Consider the following 20,825-nt stretch of genomic DNA (forward strand, 5'->3'; position numbering starts at 1 on the left):
AGGAAGTAAACATACAGCCAGAGAGACCTGCTCTAGCACCCCCCCCCCCCCCCCCCCACCTCCTTTCTCCAGCTGTGGTTTAGCATCCTGAACTGGTCTGTGCACTGCAGGCATGTGTCTGCATTCCCTGAATCAAAAGTAAATGTCTGTTCACTTCTGTTTCATTTTAATCTGTGCAGTTTAGCCTATACTACAAAGACTGAATAGATTCAGCCAGGGGCTTTTTGACTGTCTGTAACTAGCCTTAATGTTTAATGGGAACTGGGACAGGATGGGCTGCCAGTAGGAAAGGAGTTGAACTTTGAGGAGTAGAAAAAAAAGTCCTTTAGAAAGTGTTAATATTTTAAGGGCAGTCAATTATTTGGGAATAGATATTGCATTTGAATTTAGACACTACCTTAGCCTGAATGACCTTTTAAATGCATACAAGGCCTAAAATGGTAAGTTTGGACAGGAGGGAGCACTGACCTTGTGGGCAGCTTCTGGACAATAATTTAACCTAAAAATGGAAGCTGCAGCAACATATGAAGATGAATACCTTTAAAATGGAATAAAGAGACCAATCTTGTAGATATTCTTGGGATCTCTGCAAAAAATGGCTCTGTAATCGAGCCCATAGTCAGGTATACAATTTTTAAAAGACAAAAATTATCTTAATAGTCCTCGTTATGGAAAATAAATGGTGTCCACAGACTTTTTTAACCATCCCTGAAATGATATTAATTTCACTAGAGTATTTGCTTCACAGGAAGCTTAGTTTGGCAAACCATAAACCTGACACAAACCTGTGTCAACCTCATGCGTATTAATCTGACTCCCACCTCTGCTGAAGTTCATTGTAAAGCTGTTTAATAAGAAACAGCCCACTTTTCAACACATGATTAATAATTCTGGGTACTTTATAGAGGTAGATTTTTTTTTTCTGGCTCCATTCTTTCTTAGATTTAGTCCAATAGGGTTGCAATTCATAAAGCAAAATGAGTCAGAAACTCAAAACAAAGCAAGATGTGATGGCAGCAAAAAAAGGGTACATTACACAAGGTTTCCTTTTATTTATACTTCCTGTCGGCCAGTAAAAGAGTGAAAATGGTAAAGGGCACAATAACCCTAATCCTTGCATTCCCTAAGGGCTTCTATTCTGTGACATCACCTCAGTATAACTGCTTCCAGATGGGGAGGGGGGAGCCTTGCTAGATTATCCTTTTCCTCCCTTTTTGATCTTCAATTGGCCACTTGAAAAAATAGAATGAAAAGCAAACTTGGTAGTAATGAAGAAGTTGATGTGTCTAGGGATATGTAGGTGCCTAGGGCAGACCTCAACCCTTATCTTGCCTAGAATCTTTTCAAGGGAAGGAAAACAGAAATGGAAGAATTCAAGAAACATGTCAGGATTGTGAAAACCTAATAATATGTAGCTATTGCCTTTCATAAGATGTGGATTTTTTTCCCTACAGTTACACTGGAGAATGAAACCTCTTCTGAACCCAGAAGATTTAGTCTGGTTAATCACAGACTTTTGAGAAGGAAATTAAGGGAAAACTAGTTAGTATCACTTTCCCCTATCCCCACCTGCTCATTTTTTGACATAGATACATTTCACTGTATGCAACTCTTTTTCTAGATTTTTAGTGTTAGAAAAAGTTGACCTTTTACAAGTTTTGTTTTGTTTAGAGCTCTTCACAGTAGCATTTGGATGCATGGCAGAATCTTTTAAGCAACTTGTTTTTCCAGTACCATATTTTCCCATTTAGCTTTATGGAGATTAAACCCACTGTGAAACTGTGGGGATATAGATGGGTATTTCAATATATTCAATATAAAGAAAACAGCTTAAGTACTCATATGATGCTCAGTATGACAGGGTGGTACACACGAAGTGCATTTCTATGTGTGAGGAGGGAGGGGGACTGTTTACTAATTCAGACACTAATGCAATTAATGTGTCTGAATAAAGTCTGGTGCAATTTGAGCCAGAGTAAACTAATCTGATGTCACCATCTACACGGGTGTTTAAGCACAGTCATTTACTCCACCATCAGACAGTACCCATGTCTGATGGAACTATCCGACAGCACTATAAACTAGTCCACACCCGCTCAACTGTTGCACATGTGTAGGCGCTGACACTATTGTGTAGTAAATTATTCTACTTCACAGTAAAGCACATATGTAAATGTGCCCAGTGGTACTATCTGAACTTTAACACTCAGTCATTAGTGATTTGTGAGTAAGAAACTTTCATATGTGAAATACATTCTCTAGTTCCTGAGTTCAGAATCAAGCAAAGCAGCATCTGAAACAAGGAAGTGCCCAACTATTTAGGTTCATTGATATTTTTGGGTCTTTCTCTGGTGTTCTCATCTGATACCTGAAAATTATCTGAAAGTTCTCAAATCACTCTATTCATTAGCATTACCTATCTAGAGTCTCTCTGATTTTCCTTCTATATACATTATGGGAAAATATTTCATTTTGTTTATAGATTTATTCTGTTATAAAGCGATTTATTCCCAGTCCCTGCACATGTGTACAGCAAAACCAAAGTCACTTAACAATAGTTAAGTCTCTCTCAGCAAGAGTAGCTAAAACTTTAAACAGCTCCTCTAAAGAACTTGATTTACTAACGTGATTTACATGAAGTCATGAAATCCCAAATGTTGGGCTTCACAAGGGAATGGCAGATGTGGAGAGAGTTATAGAGCTGACTGCTCATTGGATGGAGGATAACCTCCCTAGCTGCACAAACACAAGGCTTGTCAGCTCATGGCGCAGGTTGTTTCAAATGTTGCACTACAGTTACAGGTATTGACTTATTTGTGGCAAATGATGTGTTCATGGACAAATTTTGAAGCCATCTCAAAAGTTAGTAAAGGAAATGTGAACCTTTATTTTGATTATTTTTGATGTAACATTGTTCTTTGGTAAAAAAAATAATCATAAAACACTCAAGATATTGCATAGGAAATAAAATACATGTAGAGAAAAAAAACACATATATACATTTCATAAAAATAGAATACATCTTGGCAAAATTACTTCCAGAGTTTGTTACCACCTTATACAGTGTATTGACACCTAACATTTTGCTGAACCAAACTTAAGATTTTTGGATTTAAAAAAAATGTTCTATTTGCAAACCCCACCCAAAACCCAACTCTAAAATGAACACTGAATGGTTGAATGAATCAGGAGTAGTGGAAACATGGAAAGTTTGGAGTTAATTAATGAGTTATATCAAATATTAGAGTTATATATTTTTATTATAAAAATATCTCCTGTCATAGATGGAAGTAGTAATGTAATGTGTTTGGGTTCTTTTCTTCAGCAAAGAAATGGCACAGCTGAACTTGCACAAACATCACAAATTATCATTTGGCATCTTTAAATGAAAACAGAGCTTCCGGATGACATCTATTTCATCACTGGCAAGTGTAAACAAAGTAGTACTTTTTTCTTTTTTGACCAAATCAAGCAACTTTATACAGACCTAATTCTACAAGTATGGTAAGAAAAATATTTTTCTTATTTTATTTTTTCTTAAGATATACTGTAAAAACCATAAAAACAACATTCAACAAAGATATGCAGACCACTTAGAAATATACCTGGATTTCTGTTTAGGTTTTTTTTTTAATTTTTTTGTTTTTTAAACAGAGACTGATTTGTTTACTGTTTGACCACTAAAATACCACCTCACACTTCTGATTTGTTCTGTTGCATCTTCGGAACAACCTGTGGAAAGTGACTGCTCCAGTATAATAAATAAAGCAAGTGGTAAAGGTTCCTCGGAACCATTGAATTTTTTTTTCAATTGGAATAATGGAAACATACTGGCAGCCTCAGAGAGAGCATGGAAAAGAAAAGAGTGTAGCACCATTTTCAAGTTGCCAGATTCACAACTGTTGAGAAAGAGGCAGTAGTGTCAGTCTGGAAGTGGTAATACCCACTGGCACTTACTGAATGTGATTAATATAATGGGATTATTGTCAGAAGTGCTTTTTAATATGGATAAGCAGACACAGCTATATAAACAATGAACGTAGTCTGGTATTCAATGCTTCCATTGGTGCTGTAGGACAGAGCTCTGACTCTCATTCGGTAAGTCTCTGGCTCCCTTAGGGGTCTGGTTGTGAACACCACTCCTTTTAAGTTTTCATCTCTCAGAGCAAATGGGATTGTTGGGTCCTCATCTACCATTAGGAAAGTTGTTCTAGGATGCATGACTTGATCTTGAGTGTAGGCAACTAGTCGGATTAAATCCTGATTGGCAGCTATTCCAAATGGGAGAGAAACAAGTTTGTACTCCAAGGCATATGGACTAAGGGCACATTCCAAGTCATTGGGTGGGCAGTTCTTGAGACAAAACCTAGGAAATAAAAACAGCATTTTGATGTAGCTAAATGGAAAGCACACTGCAGGCTACTCATAAATAAGTACTGTTACATAGGCTCACTCACACACAGAGCGATTAGATAGATAGCTTTAAGCACAAATGTATGTTCCTTTATTTTACTTGTATGTCAGTAGCACATGATCACCACAGAAAAGAGTCGCTCCTGAGATTGCTTATAGCATATTTGTGGCTGCAATAAGTATTTTTGATTATCATGTTTTTGTCACCTCTAAAACAAAAAAAATGGGCTGGGAGAGGGGCAGACTAATATGAGTTAGACTGAGCAAGTTACACCAGTTGGAAAGAGTCTTAGCCCAGCTAATCAGATTTGAAAGAGACTACGGGGCATCAGCTGTTCCAGATTAAGTCTCATTTTGGCTGGGAACATATCCAGAAGATGGTTTCTGATTGTGAAGCTGGACAAGCACTTTGAAAGGTAAAAAAAAGCTCAAACAAAACAAACTATGGGATTTTCAGAAGATGGCAAAAAAGGTTACTTGGGAAATTTAAAAACAAATTGAAACATGAGAAAGCTGACTGTGATCATTCAGTATGATCTATTGCCATTCTCTTAATGACTAGTCAGCCACAACACAAATTAATACTTAAGGTGTTCTAAAAATGAGAGTTTAGCACAGCACAAAAATAAATAAAGGCCAGAAGAATTCTGGCTTGTGTCATGCTCAGTTGGTAGCAAAGTCACCTGAATCTTGTTTTTGTTTAATCTAAAAGTAGTAATACAGGATCTATAAAAAGAACCAGAAGTCACAACTTGTGCAGACCTTTTGCAGTCGGGTTTTATTATCTAGTCAGTCACAAATCTATTATTGTTCCATATTGTTAATAGTCTTTACAAAGTGGCCAGAGTCCAGTCACTTAGGTTAGGAACAGACATTACACATACACTGGTTTAAGTGATAAGAAACTGGTTTAAACCTGTAACAGAACAGAAGTTCAGTGCATGTAAACCAGTTTGAAAATGGCTGAAACTGGTTTGAGATAAACCTGGTTGGATGTAGTATCAGACTTAACTGATTTGGATCAAACTGGTTTATGCAATGTGTGTCCCAGGTCCCTTCCTGGTTTAATTTAAATCAGAGTCCCCCAGCATCCTGGCATGCTCTTTGGGCTGGGTTCTCTGCTCCACAGCAGAGCTGGCCCACTCCCCTCTGCTCCTCGGCTGGAGCTCTGGCAGAGACTGCAGGTGTCTGTCTGGATTCCCCCTGCTCCCCTACCCCTCCCCTCATCACCCCCTGCTAATCAGGGATTCCCCCCTCCTCTCTGTCTTACATATACACCTCTCAACATTAGCTAGCATACTACATGCTGGCTACAGTCCATATTGTGGGAGACGGGACGAAGGTAGACAGGACTGCATCCACTTAGGCATTTTTGGAGCTAATCAATGTGTAGCTGGTAATATCTTTCCATTCCTTCCCTGGAAAAAGTTGTTTAAGAAGAGCTTGAACTAATGCAAGAGTCTGTGTTTTCTGATGGGGTGATAAATGCTGATAACAGAACTGATAAATGTTCTGTTATCAAGGGGGGGGGGACCCCTCCCTAATCAGAGCATCCTTCAGGGGCCTGACCATGACCCCCTCACCTCAGCACTGAAGGAGGGGATGCTCTAGCACCCCCAGCTTCTAGCCTGAGCCACTGCAGGTATGTGCCTGCATTTCTGGGATGTCTGTAAGGTTACAAATCAGTTTAGCCTAGTCAGTTTAGACTAACCTGCAAAGATTGAATCAATTTAGGCTCAGGCTTTTTGAATGTCTGTCCCTAGCCATGCTGGCTATGGCCCGTGCTGTGGCAGATAGGACAAAGGCAGACAGGACTGTGTCAGCTTAGGGCTTTTTAAAGCTTATCAACAGGTAGCTGGTAATGTCCCTCCATTCCTTCTTCGGAAAAGCTGTTTAAGAAGAGCTTGAACTAATGGAGAGAGGCTGCTGTTTTGTTAATGAGCTGATAAACACTGAGTTAGGGGTGATAAACACTGTGTTAGCAACTCCTTGCTGGGCTGCTCAGGAGGGGGAGGGGGAATTCCTCCCTAATCAGAGTATCCTGCAGGGTCCTGGCCACACCCCCCTCAGTACAGGATTGGGGAAGGGAAGGGAAGGCTGCATGTGCCTGCATTTTTTCAGTCCAGAAGGGATGTCTGTACGCTTACAAACCGGTTTAGCCTAGCCAGGTTAAACTAACCTGCAAAGATTGAATCCATTCAAGCTCAGGCTTTTTGAATGTCTGTCCCTAGCCTTAATGTCTTCCCATGCATCAATGAACCTAAAAGAAATGAAAATAAAACCTACCCAGAAAGAGGATCTCGCTGATAGTTTGGTGGACAGGGTGTATCTATACATTGATAGCTTCCTCTCATGTTAAAACACATTCGATTTGATCCACAATGAATGTTCTGTTCTAGGCACTCATCAATATCTGATTGAAAAAAATGCACACAATAACTGGTCAGTATTGGAACGAATTTCAGACACAGAAAAAGTTTATCAAATTGATATCTAAAAATTGCCAGCTCAGAGCATGCACTACGTATGAATGAGTAAGAGTGTTCCACACTTGATCTTGCACACATGTATTCTTGGAATCCCACCTTGATATTTGATACAGTGAAACTAGTAAACTCAGCATGTCCTTATGATACCATTTTTGGCAGGCATGGAAGAGAAGCTAAAGATCAGTTTGCCTTTGGAACTAGAACTGCTTTCTTACCTCTAAGCAGTGAACATCATAGTCCACACTACAGGCATGCTGGCAAAATCATGCAAGATAGCTTATCAAGTTAGAAGCAGCAAATGTTTACATAGCTTTCTGATGACTTTTTTATTTTTATTTTTTTTACAGTTTTATTGTAATATTTCTGGCTTAAATATGTTCAAGTTGGAATGATGTTGCTTGCCTCAGATTCCCTTACTAACTTATACACAGGGAAATAAGTGTTAATAGAGTCCTTGCTAGGACCCAGAACTGCCTACATGCCTGTGGGAAAAGACAAATGTACCTTCAGCAACAAAGAAATTCAATAGCTTTGGGTGGGCTTCCTTTGGAGGAGATACCCAGAGGCATCAAGGGAAGCAGAGGTACGCATTGCAATGAACAGAGCAGCCTGAAAATAGGGTGTCAGGTTGGGGGCTGGAAGGTCTGAGGCAAGGAAAGAGCCACGGTACTCTAGGTTGCTTGGGCTGCACAAAATGGAGAGAGAACAGCTGAGCTAACCTCAGGGTAACCAGGGCTATGCAGGATGGACTGGGAACAGAGGTACTGTTTGACCCTTTGGAGGGGGCAGGATCTTCTGGCTCTGAGGCCTTTGCCCCTTACTAAATGCCTTTAATGAGATGGAGGGGTCTGTTTTGCTGCTTGGAACTTGGGGTGTACACCTTTCCCTTTGAAGTAGTAAAGGCCCTCTCTTAGGAGATGCACTGGAAAGTAGCTCCTTGAGACAGAGCCACAGATAGCCAGGGAGGGTCAAAGACCAAAAGGCCAAGGTCTCAGAGTTGGAAGAAATGGTTTCCCTCTAAATCTCTCTTCTCTAGCAGCCTGGGATGGCTTCAGAGGGTATTCAGCTAGATCAGACAAGACCAGAGATTCTGAGCATGTGCTCCTGTGGCAATAACAATCCCAAAGTTTGGACTCATGATCTGATCTTCTTGAAGTAAAAGCACTAAGAGCAAAAATCTGCCTAACTTATAGATGGAACTGGATCAATTAGTGAAATGGATAGCAAGGGACTGGTCTTGGTGACCTTGTGTGTCCCTTCTAGTCCTGTATTCTTCAGTCTGCAATATCTTTTGTGGGAAGTCTGAGGGAGAGAGTTTGTTAGGATATTTCAGGTACTGAGGGGTTCTTAATGAGCACAGAACAGCTGAAAACAGTCTCAAGTTTGGTTAGGGCCACTGATGGAGAGAAGCCAGAGTCAAAGATCTAGAACCAAAACCATTCAAACTGTGAGTTCCAGAGGGTTGTCAGACAGAATCTGAATACAGAGCAGATATCTGAATCTAAATATCTGACTTGGCTTCAACCTGTGGGCCAGATGAGTGGGGCAGGGCTGGTCCAAGGGCTAGATCAAGCACTGTGCACAAGGATCAGGCCCTTGGACCTGGCACTGCCTCCTCCCTGCCTGGAGCATTGGGAGTGGGCTCTGGGGCTTTGCACCACCTGCTTCTGCCCCTGCACACTGCCCCCTCCTGTCCCAGTATGCCAGGATTGAGTCCCAGGGGCCTGCCACTGCCTCTTCCCACCCACTTGTATACCAGGATTGCCCCTTCCTAGCCCTGCACACTGGGATTAGGTGCCCAATCCAGTGCGCAGAGGCCAGGGCTCCCTACAGGTTTGTAAATATGGTAGTGGGGGAGCAGTGGCACTGGGGGAGCCCAACCTCACAGGCTGGATAAGCCAGTGTCATGAACTGGATCTGGCCTGGCTGAGGGTTGAACATCCCTGATCTACAGATTAGCAAGAAAAGATTTTAAAAATTGGTTTGAATTGCATTTTAAAGTAATGTAAAATTTTCTGTAGTGAAGGAACTCATAACTCCTTTTCTTGGGATACAGATTTTGCTAATGCAACATTCTAATGCCAAATATTTTGGAGTTAAATTGGAGAGCAGCAAGTCAGTGCCGGCAGTTTATTTTACTATATAATATGTCAGATGTCTGTATATTTCTAAGCCAGCTTGGATAGGTATCAAAAAGGTTGTGTCAGTGGGTGCATCTACACAAGACGCTAACTATGCAGTTGCCTAATAATACCACCCAGTAGCGTGCTGGGCAAAAACCTGTGGTAATATGCTGCTGCACAGTAGTATTAGGCTACTGTATCGTTAGCATCTGTAAAAACCCATGCGCTGGTGTTACTGTACAGTAGTGCCAGTTACTGTGCATTGATTTAGTACTTGGTTATCCAAATACTAAATTTAATGTGGAGTAACTACAGTGCATTAATGAATGTGTAGATGCATCCGGTCTCAACTACTTTTAACCTCTTATGTTGGTACAGTCGCAAGTCTTATCAAATAAGCTTGTTTATTTCTGGTACTCCCTGTCCCTACTCAAAAATAGCCTTGCTTGAGGCATTTTTAATTCTGGCCCCATCCAGAACACCTGCTTGAAGACAGAGTTGCTCATATAGTTTGGTAAATGGCCTGAAATATTTCCCTACTCAGCACAATTCTTAAATATTAATTTATATTTAAATTTTAAACATTAAAAATTATGTCCAAAGAAAGGATATAGTTTTTTAAACAGATAAGGAGCCCAGTGGGAGATCTGAACTAAAGAGAAGACAGGCCCACTGGGACCTTTTTTTGAATTACTATCATTTCATTTTTTTTTTAAATTTAACTAGCCAACAAATTGTTGGTCTCAATTAGAGAGATAGGTCCAACTTTACCATCAAACCAATTCAACCTTGAAAACATGATGTTACAGCGGGTTGAATCAAAGCTCCAAATCTAAAGGCCCCTGAAACGTTGAAATGTTTGAAATCTAAATATTAGTTTTGTGGCTTGAAACCACATTGCAAGGGGATGATATATGTTTGTAGATGGACTATGAATTTGGTTCCTATCCTATCTCTATACTTTCCCTCCTGGAGAAAAGAAGAGATTTACTTACCTTGGCATGTTTTGCCATTGATCATAAGATGATAACCGATTGGACAAACACACTGATAACTTCCTAAGGTGTTTCTGCACTCATGCTGGCAGGCATCTCTGGTTTCACATTCATCAATGTCTGAAAAAAATCCATGGAAATGTAAACATTCCTATACTACGGTGAACAGATTGTCTCTTTGGGTACAGAACCTCACAATAGCACCCAAATCCCAAACCCTCCAAGTGCTAATTTTTTCTCTTTATATAAAATGCATGTATAGGGCTTCTGAGATTTGGGAATCCTGCTTGTCATGGTGGGGAGAGAGCAAGACTAAGAAAGCCTTTCCTTTCACAATTCATATGTTCAATTGCTCCTAAGTCTCTTTCATATTTTCTCATGCTTTGCAATACTGGGGCTCAGTCCCTAGGTGACTTATTTACTTTTACTAAAATTAGTGTTGAGGGGTTCCTTTCTTATTTAGGAGAGCAGTTTTATCAAGTTAATTGGTATTATACATTCTAATTAGAGAGTTCACTGCTGAATAGTGAGGGCCTGGGGAGAGAATGAAGATTGTGGTGCATTCAGCCTACAAAATCTGCATCAATGAAGAGTCCCAGGCCAATGACAGTCAGGCCAGGAAGCATGCAGAGATGACTGGGGAAGAGGCTGATCCAAGGTATGTAGACAATGTACTAGGCCTACATATCTCTAATGGAAGTCTTTAGTTAGGGGACCTGCTGCTCATTTAAAGTTTCCCAAACAGGTGCAACTGCCTCCCTTGTAAATTGCCATCTCCCAGGCCACATGGATAAATTAAGCTCAATATCTAGAAAGGGTCATAATTACTGTTTTTTGTAAATATACATTTTTATCTCTGTGAAGTAAAATTATCTGCATTAGGCTAATATGTTAGCAACTGCAAACAGGCTAAGGAATTTAGGCCTCGGGCACATATTTCATTACGGCATGATTAACCTGTTGATCATGCCTTAAATAGTAGCACACTCACGTGTTCAAGTCAATTTATGGTGTGATACTGCAGTAAATGAGCCAAAAAATATTCCACATGTAATGCATAACATTTTTGCCGCTTGTTTGCATCATACCTTAAATTGAATGTGTGGCAGGTTGGTATTGGCTATAACAGATGTGTGTTGGGATCCAGCAGGGGGCAGCCCCAGGGTCTGGGACACAGCTGGCCCCCCACCCAATCCCCAGAGGCACATGGGGGTGGGGCACAGTTAACCTGATATCAGGAAGTATCTCCCGCTCTTGGTTTCATTGCACCCCAGACCTTTTAAAAAATGGGTGTGCTGCTCAGCTGCACACCCATTTTTTACTCATTGGGGTACACCAGGACCCCAGGATTGAGGAGTAGCTGCTCAATCCTGGGGTGCCTGTGTGCTACAATGTGTAAAAATCCTTCAAGTGCAGGGTTTAACATCCCCAGTGGGGGAAGTCCTCAGGCTCACCTTGTCCAGAGCCTCTCATCCCCTGTGCCCTAGCAGTGCAGCCAGACAGTTCTGATTGTTGGCTGGGGCTAGGAACTGCACTGAGGCTGGTGCCAGACCCCAGTTCAGTGCCCAGCCCCAGCTGACAAATAAGCTGATTATCAGGGACTCAGCCAGGCACTTGACTTTCAACTTGCTAGTGTGTGGGAGGGGAGCCCAGGATCATGGAAAGGAAGTAGGATGCAACTGGCATCTACCATATTTACTTGAATACAAGAAGAGGTTCCCCCCCAATAAGCAAGAAGGGAAAAGACCGTCATCTTAGACTTGCATACAAGAAAGCCTCATTAAATACACTGTTTAGCATTAAACTGCTGCCAAAAGTAGCATGTGCTCAGTAATAAATTATAAGGTTGATTAAATGCAGTCAAAACTGAGCATAACTATAACATTCATGACCCATATTGGGCAAACATATTGATGGGGACCTACCACAATGATAGATTAGTGCAGCCCAGCTGAATAAGATATATGGTATTGCCCATTGAGCACAGTCCCCCTCAGCATTGACTTTTTCAAGTCATGGTGAGCCACTACACTGCATGCATTTCAACTTCCTATTTACTCCCACAGCTCAACTGTGCCTTTGTTTCCCATTTCCAATGATTCTTGTTTTTTCATCAGCCTTAATGTATGGCAATCATCATCAAATGGAGCCCTACACAAGTTCACCCAGAATCCCTATGTCCTTCTCTCCCCCACTTAGCCTGTTATATATGATTAGTGTGGCCCTGCCCTACCTGAGGTAGAGGTGGACCAGGTTACCATGCACCTCATTTACTTATAAATTTTTGGAGGATCCCAGGACTTATGACAAGAACACCCAGGTCCAGTTATGAGTCGGGGGTGGGGGGGTGCTAATTAGCATATGCATCCTTTGTAGGGGGTATCTGGAGTACGCATACATTCTGAGCAGTGCTGAGCTGTGGGGTCACCATGGCTTGAAATGCTCTTGATTATGCTGGGACCCAGCCCAATGAACTATATGGTAAATCATGAGCCTTTTGGCATTGACTTGATGTCATGCATAGTGGGTGTGTCTACACAAGATGCTAAATGCACATTAGACTAATTCTACTGCACATTAACACATCATGCAAAAAGCATACTAATGCGCAGTAGATCTTGTCTAATGCACAGTAGTATCACAAAAAAATTCTTCTGCACTAATGCGTAGTGCCAATTATGTCACATCAAGTTTGTATCTGTTATTACAGGTACTAAACTTAATGTGCTGTAATTATGGCACATTAATGAATGTGTAGATGAACACCCAGTTTGTACTATATCAAAGTAGATACAAAAATGCTGCTTAAAAGTGTGTTTCTAGAGTACCTGTGTTAAAATTTGCAATGATTTCAAAAAACATAAAATATACCAGTTGTGGATAAACTAAGTCTATGGGTACTATGTGCAAATTACTAGTTATATTTATTTCAATGTCAGTGTTTTCAAATTTGCTTCTCACTTCCACATGCTCAGGGAGAGTAGGGTTTGACTGTAAGGAGTGGAGGAAGAGGCTACAGGGGAAAGAAGTTGTGGGGAGGCAGAGGGCAAGGGAGCTACCTGATTCCTCAAATTTATTTTCCTTGATGTAGCAGTGGGAGGGGAACAAATTCAGGGCAAACCTCCAATAACTGAATTCTATACCTGGAAAATTATAACAAATGTATACATATTCCATATATAAAATCTAATTATTGGAGGGGAGTTGTCTTGTCTTATATTCAGGGATGTTTTATCTTCAAGTAAATATGATAACCCCCAATTCCATAATGATGCATCCTGTGCAGTAGAGTCCTCTTTCCAGCCAAACTTTCATTGGCTATGAATTCTGATAGGTGATTTACACCCAGGAGAATCAGCAACTGTTTACATTCCCCTTCTTGTGTAGATTGCTTGAAATAAAAAATAATTGCTGTTCACTGAAGGCACTTTGAGAGCAACAATCATTCAGTAGATATTTTTCACCTAGGAATGTTAAAGACATTAATTTATATTCCAGTTTAACTGAAAAAAGGCTACAAGAATATTACTTAAAGAAACAGATGCTTTATGACAGACTCTGTCCACCTTCCATAGAAATGGATGATGCTCAGAGAAATCAGTTTAAAGTCTCCTACTGAATCAAGCAGTGTTCCAAGTCTTTCACTGAAAAAGTCAGGTCCACAATAGGTGGTACTCACATACTGCCTGACACCCTGTCAGTACAGATAGGTTAAGGTCTATTTGACTGCAGTGTATATATATTAGTACTATTATTTTATAGCTACAACATAGTAAATGAAAACAGTAATCACCTTAGGGACAAAAAGCTCACTCTAACTTACAACTTCAGTATGCATGCCAGTTATGTGCACATTATGTGGAGAAGCATACACCATCATATTGAATGGGTACAGGAAAATTACAAAAGGTAAACATGCTCTTTTTCACTTACACTGAATTGTATGATAAGCAATATGGCTGAATAGCCCTTGGAATCAATAGTGACACCTGCAGGGAAAAGTGCTACTTAATATGGGAAGAGCTTCAGAATCTGGTCTTTATATAGCTGCTAATTTCAAATGGCACTTTTACACGTGCTCCGGGGGTGGGGGTGCTTTAATTAGAACGGCTCTTGCTTTAGTTCAATGAGCTTTAGTTCAAGCACCCCTGCTGCCATTTTGAAGCACAAGGATGCTGATACATGAGATGTAGCGGTTGGCCGGAGCGTGGTAATTACCATTTTCCAGCAAACTCATAGTTTCATAGTTTCTAGGGTCGGAAGGGACCGGGGCAGATCATCTAGTCTGCCCCCCTGCCATGGCAGGAAAGAGTACTGGGGGTCAAACGACCCCAGCAAGATGGTCATCTAACCTCCTCTTAAAAACCCCCAGGGTGGGAGCCTGCACCACCTCACTTGGAAGCTGGTTCCAGACCCTAGCCGCCCTGACTGTGAAGTAGCGCCTCCTGATGTCCAACTTAAACCTTCCCTCCGCCAGCTTGTGACCGTTATTCCTGGTCACTCCTGGCAGTGCTCGGGGGAACAGGGACTCCCCCAGTGCCTGTTGATCCCCCCGACTAGTTTATAGCAGGCCACAAGATCCCCCCTCAGCCTTCTCTTCTGGAGGCTGAACAGGTTCAGGTCCCGTAACCTTTCCTCATAGGACCTGCCCTGCTGTCCCTTGATCATGCGAGTGGCCCTCCTCTGGACCCTCTCGATGCTGTCCACATCCCTCTTAAAGTGCAGCTCCCAGAACTGGACGCAGTACTCCAGCTGCGGCCTGACCAGTGCCACATAGAGGGGGAGGATCACCTCCTTGGTCCTGCTTGAAATGCATCTGTGGATGCACGACAAGGTACAGTTGGCCTTCCTAGCTGCCTCCCCACACTGCCAAGCCATGTTCATCTTGGAGTCAATAATGACTCCAAGATCCTTTTGTACCTCTGTGCTGACAAGAGGGGATTTCTCCAGCCTGTAGGTATGGTGCCGGTTGTTCCTCCCCAGGTGCATCACCTTGCACTTGTCTGTGTTGAACCCCATCCTGTTCTCCTCCGCCCATCCTTGTAACCTGTCAAGGTCCAACTGTAGCCTGTTGCTCCCTTCTATTGTGCCCACATCCCCCCACATCTTGGTGTCATCAGCAAAATTGAACAGGGTGCTTTGCACCCCCTCATCCAAATCACTGATGAAGATGTTGAACAGGGCAGGCCCGAAGAGACAGTGTCGAAAGCCTTCTGGAAGTCCAGGAAGACTATATCCACTGCTACCCCTGCATCCAATGATTTAGTGACCTGATCGTAGAAGGCCACCAGGTTGGTCTGACATGACCTGCTGCTGATGAACCCGTGCTGATTGCCCCTGAGCATGCATTTTCCTGCTGGCCCCTCCTGGATGTGTGCCAGAATAATTTTCTCGAACAGCTTGCCCAGGATCGAGGTAAGACTGACTGGCCTATAGTTTCCCGGGTCCTCCTTCCTCCCCTTTTTGAAGATGGGAACCACGTTGGCCCTCTTCCAGTCCTCCGGCACCTCTCCAGAGCACCACGAGTGCTCATAAAGCTGCGCCCGGGGACTCGCAATGACCCCGGCCAGTTCCTTTAGAACTCTAGGGTGGAGATCATCCGGACCGGCTGACTTAAAAACGTCTAGCCCCTCCAGCAGCTCCCTAACTAGATCCTCACTTATCCTGGGCTCAGGTGTGCCTCCCTCGGGGCCCGATGGGGGCCTAGCAGGGAGGTGGCAGTTCTGGTCCTTACTGAGGAAGACAGAGGCAAAGAAATCATTAAATATGTTGGCTTTGTCGTCTGGTGTGACAACCAGATTCCCCGTCGCGTCCTGCAAGGGCCCCACATTACCCGGGGCCTTCTTTTTACTCCCTATGTATTTAAAAAAGGACTTCTTGTTGTCCTTAATCCGGGAAGCTAGTCCCAGTTCCATCTCTGCCTTGGCCTTTCTAACTACCCCCCTACACCCCCGAGCAACTGCCAAATAGTCCTCCTTGGTGATGACCCCTCCTTTCCATTGGGAGTAAGCCTCCTTTTTAGCAAGGAGACATTCCCGGATGTTTTTGGTGAGCCATGGAGGCTTGTATGCTCTCCTGTCCCCTTTGATCCTCGTCAGGACTACCTTCTTTTGGGCTTGGAGGATCGTCTCCTTAAGGAGCGACCACTCCCCTTGAACACCCGGCTCTCCTCCCCTCTGAGACTTCAGCGCTTCTCCAACTATCCTCCTTAGCTCGTTGAAGTTCGCCCTCCTAAAATCTAGGACCACAGCCTGACTGCTTGCCTTTGCCACCTTGCGCTGAATGGTGAATTCCAGCAGGCAGTGGTCTGCTGGAATTAGAGCTAATCGAGTTAAATAACTCAATTAATCAAGTCTGCTCTGACACGCTGTAATTACTGCACATCAGAACAGCCTCGCAGCATGTCTACAGGTACCCAAAAAGATTAAACCTCTTCACAGCTTTTGCCAGTTGTCACTTCTGCTGATCATTTTTTAAACTAGAAGTCAGCATCACTCAAAGGAATCTTCCCACTTCCTTTCCACCTCAGTCCACTTATGGCTTGTATTACTTTCTTGCTAGTCTATTATGGAAACATGCACACAGCTTGTTGCGTGCTCTGGTCTGGAGATCTCTTTCTGGACCCTTGTCTAGCCTACAGTGAATGAGATCTACGGACACCCAGAGAGTCTGAGTGGCTACCCAATAAAGACTAGCTTGTAAACATGAAGAGACTGAGCCCACTGCTTAAAAATACATCTGGCAGTTAATATCACATGCTAAGGTGCCTTTAGATTTCCTAAGAAGTAGAGTTAGGCTTGTGATAACAAACGACATAGAGCACTTTTCTTCAGTGAAAGATAACAAAGAGTTTGAGAGAGAGGCAGTATTATTATCTTGGTACAGATGGAAAAGTGAATGGCAGAATGGCAATGTGCTCGACTTTCAGAGGTACTGAACATCTGCAGTTCCTAATGCCTTCAGTGGGACCTCTGAGGCTCAGAGCCTCTGAGAATCAGGCCAACAGTGACTTGCTAAAGGTTGTAGGGAGGGGCAGTCCAAAGGAGAATCCGTGGTTCCAAACGCCTACTTTCAGAGAAGGGCAATACTGTTATTCTTATTTCCTGACCTTTGCAGGACATTTTCTTTGTCCCTCCATACTCAGTAGGTTGTCAAGTATACCATTATTCCTATGTATTTAACAAGCCATGGCATCCATTTTATAAACCATGCATTTATATTAAGCTTATGGATATGACTATCCCTTGGCCTATACCAGTGACGCTATTGTTTGATGCCCAGTCCTGAAATCTTTGTTCAGAATTTATTTGGGACAAATGCCCACAGAATTAAGTAGGGCTTTAATATGAAAAAGGTCTACAGGGCTGGTGGTTATTTTTCTTCACACCCACAGAAAGAGAACAAAATTAAGTATTTTTTAGCCTGAGAACATACAGTGAAATAACGTGCACTGGGGAGATGGAGGGGGACCTGAACATATTTTACTACTGTTTGTCTGGAAAAACATGCATAACTCCTTGAAACTTAACTGTGGTCATACAAAAATTATAGCATCCCATGCTGTCATGCATCTCTAATGTATGAAATAGTAATCTAAGAGTAAGGTCAATATAGTCAATATATCTACAACAAGAGAATTGGATAGATATGACTGACATTTACCTATACATTTGTCATTTCTTGCCTCATAGCCTTCAGGGCAAGTTTCTCTAATATTCCTTTTAGTCCTGGAGAAGAGTATTCTGCTGTTCCTATACTCTGAGTAGGAGCTGTAGAGATTTGAGGAGTGCCTGTAATATTGTTGAGGTTGATAGATGTCTCTCACAGGGGAGATTTGAGCATAGTTATAGCTACTATAATAAGCACCATAATTTGACAATCTCTCCAATCCAGCGCAAGATTTCCCATCACCTAATAAATGTTGTCCTGGTGGACAGACACACTTGAAGCTGCCGGGAGTGTTGGTGCACCGAAATGCGCAAGGCTTAGGTGCTTGTTCACATTCATTAATGTCTGCTCATGTGACATGATCCAGAACAACAAACCATGCAAAAAGGAGAAGAAAAAACAACACACAAAATATATCAGTCTGTAGAACAAACTGAGAACACAAATAAGATACCGAAGGCAGTAAAATATGAAGAGCCCAATGCCAAAGAAAAAGAGGGTACTTTTACCATGTGCAGTAATATATCTTACTCCTCCCATAAAGCTGGTTTTGCCATGAGAATGTGATTATATAAGCCTAAAGCTCTTTTAAGTATGCTGATACTCATGGGAAGGCATTCAGTAAAGTACACATTAAGGGGAAGCTGGCTATAAAAAAAAAAGATATCTGAATTTTCTTCTCTCATTTCTTGCTTGTAGGGTCTGAAAACACTGCTATCATTCCTATGGCCTCTTGCATTGCTCCTGAAGAATTCCTATAGGGACTGAGAGTCAAGCTGAAAACCCCCAAACTTTTTCAGAAGGCTGACATTGCTACACTTAGGCTAGTTGACTGTTGGTAACTTCAGCCTTGTCAGCCTTTAGAAACTCTTCTGACTGCCCCAGAAGCAAGTTCCAACTCTACTTATCAAAAGAATAGAGTAGTCGTACATGAAACTCTGGTGGGAAATGGAGGAGAAAGGAGCTAGAAGGATCCCCAGAAAGGTACACAGAAAAAAACTAAAAGACAATTCTGTATGCTGTATATCTTGAGGGAGTCCTGTTACAAGAACTATCAGGCCCAATATGCCATGAGACTGAGAATGAAATGAGTTACTGAGCATGCCTTGGACTCAACCAACTTAAGGGGCAGCACATGTGACAGTAGCAAAGTTAAAGCAATAAGTCAGTCTTACTTTTTTTTCTTATATCAAAGCCATGCTCATGACTTACAGTTGAAGTGATCATTGACTTCAGGGAAAGCCAAAGCATTCACTAGACAGTATCCCTTTCTATTATTCATTATGAATACAAGAAAATAATAAGAACTAGCACCCTAGATGTCTTAGTTTTTATTTATATTATTTGCCCAATTTTATTTGATCATAAACTCTAAGTGTAACAAATGCCTTGCACTTTGTACACTGTATGGTGCCAGTACAGCTATTGGTGTTATTTGTCTAATATTTATTACTTCAGTGCCAAGAAGCCTTAACCTAGACTTACCTGATTTAGCTACGCACACGCTATAAAAACATATGCATGAACAGATTTTCAAGTATTTTACAAAGTCACATTTCCACAAAATGCATGCATACATACATACATAAATGTATGTATGTATAATATCTTTAAAATACATCATTTGCAATATATATATTTGAATTGGTTTAGCCATGTCCTCCCCCTCTCCCTCCCTGCATTTTTAACTTACAGAATGAATCAGCAGCACTGACTGGCCTTCAATAAGAATAAGGCCTTTTTATTGTTTTTTTATGTGGAGTCTTTAGACTTGAACTGGGGGTCAGTCATTACTAGCAGAAATGTTGCAAGCTTTTCTACATTACAAAAATCATGACTGTCCAGGGCTTTTGAGAAAGATCTGAGTTCCAGGGAGAATGGGGGTGCAGTGAGCAGGGAGAATACTATGGTCTACAGCTAAACAGTTAAAATTTTGAAAACAAAATATTTCAGTTTAAATACATTCCTTACTCTGGCACTCTGGAATCCAAGGACTTATTTTATCCTGCATAGTAATCTATCCAAAGAGCAGCAGGACCATATCAACTCCCTCCACACTGACTACTAGCCTTAGATAGGTGTACAATATTCATAGGCTATACCATAGCAAAGGATGGTTAAATGTGCGCACTCTTTTGGCTCCATGAGTTGAGTTCTGAGATGAACTATGCCTGCTGAGATGATAATCCCTGCTGAAGGTTGCCCTCTGGGAGGTCCACACCATTCTCCTCACAAGCTTGTCTGTGAATCAAAGAAGCTAGCATTCTACTGAATAGCCCACATACCAGGTGTGTATACACATGCATAAACACTCCCAGGCAGGCATACACTCCTAGCTGCCCCACTGACAGATCGGGGTGGGAGGCTGGGACCTACCCCACCCCTGAAGCTCTTTCCAAGCCCTGTGCTGCAATTGGAGCATGGTGCTGGGACCTGACCCTGACCGGGATAGTTCCTAGCCCCTGCTCCACAACTGTGGGGTGGTGGCTGGGGAGTCTGTTCCCCACCCAACTCTGCAATCACAGAGCTGAGTGGGGAACAGGATTCCCAGCCCCTGCCAGCAGTGAGTTCCCAGTGGCAGGTCTGCAGTTGCGGGGCTGGTGCTGGGAGTGGCAGCTCTGCAGTTGCGGGGCTGGTGCTGGGAGAACCTTATCTGGATCATTATCTCCCAGCACTAGCCTCCGCAGTCATGCAGCTGGCGCTGGGAGCTAAGGATCTCCTAGTCCTTCACTCCCCAATCACAATCTTGGAGCAGGGGGCTTGGAGTTCCCCGCTGCCAGGGCAGGAGGACATAGTTCCTGCCCAGGCTGTGGTGGCGGAGCTCACCCCAGCGGCAGGGAGCAATCTCCTGCCCCCTAGTGGCCAGCTGACTGGAAGAAGATTTGCTCCCTGTCAGGCACATACACAAGAGCTACTGCACAGTAAGTAATCACAGGTAATTTTGCTACTTGCATTTGTAGTTAGCAAATTTACTTGCGATTAGCAAGGTTTACTGAGCAGTAAGCGTGTGCACCTGTAGATTCACATGCTTACTGCATAGTAAACTACATTACTGCAGAGTAAAGCATCTCATGTAGATGCACCCACAGATAACTACATTTATTGTCAAAGGAACTAACTTAAGAAAGGCTATTTGG

At 42.4% G+C, this 20,825-nt stretch overlaps 1 protein-coding gene across 1 annotated transcript in view; it reads right to left on the minus strand.

Moving 5' to 3' along the window:
- Positions 1–3,134: 3,134 nt before the first annotated feature.
- Positions 3,135–20,825, minus strand: part of HMCN1 (hemicentin 1) — a 359,897-nt gene continuing 342,206 nt past the window's right edge. The window contains 4 exon segments of the mRNA XM_006023882.3: positions 3,135–4,366; positions 6,700–6,826; positions 10,021–10,140; positions 17,683–18,033. Coding sequence (XP_006023944.1) covers positions 4,000–4,366; positions 6,700–6,826; positions 10,021–10,140; positions 17,683–18,033 — 965 coding nt within the window. The 3' untranslated portion in view covers positions 3,135–3,999.

Source organism: Alligator sinensis, unplaced genomic scaffold, assembly GCF_000455745.1.
Source record: "Alligator sinensis unplaced genomic scaffold, ASM45574v1 scaffold468_1, whole genome shotgun sequence".
Classification (NCBI taxonomy): domain Eukaryota; kingdom Metazoa; phylum Chordata; order Crocodylia; family Alligatoridae; genus Alligator; species Alligator sinensis.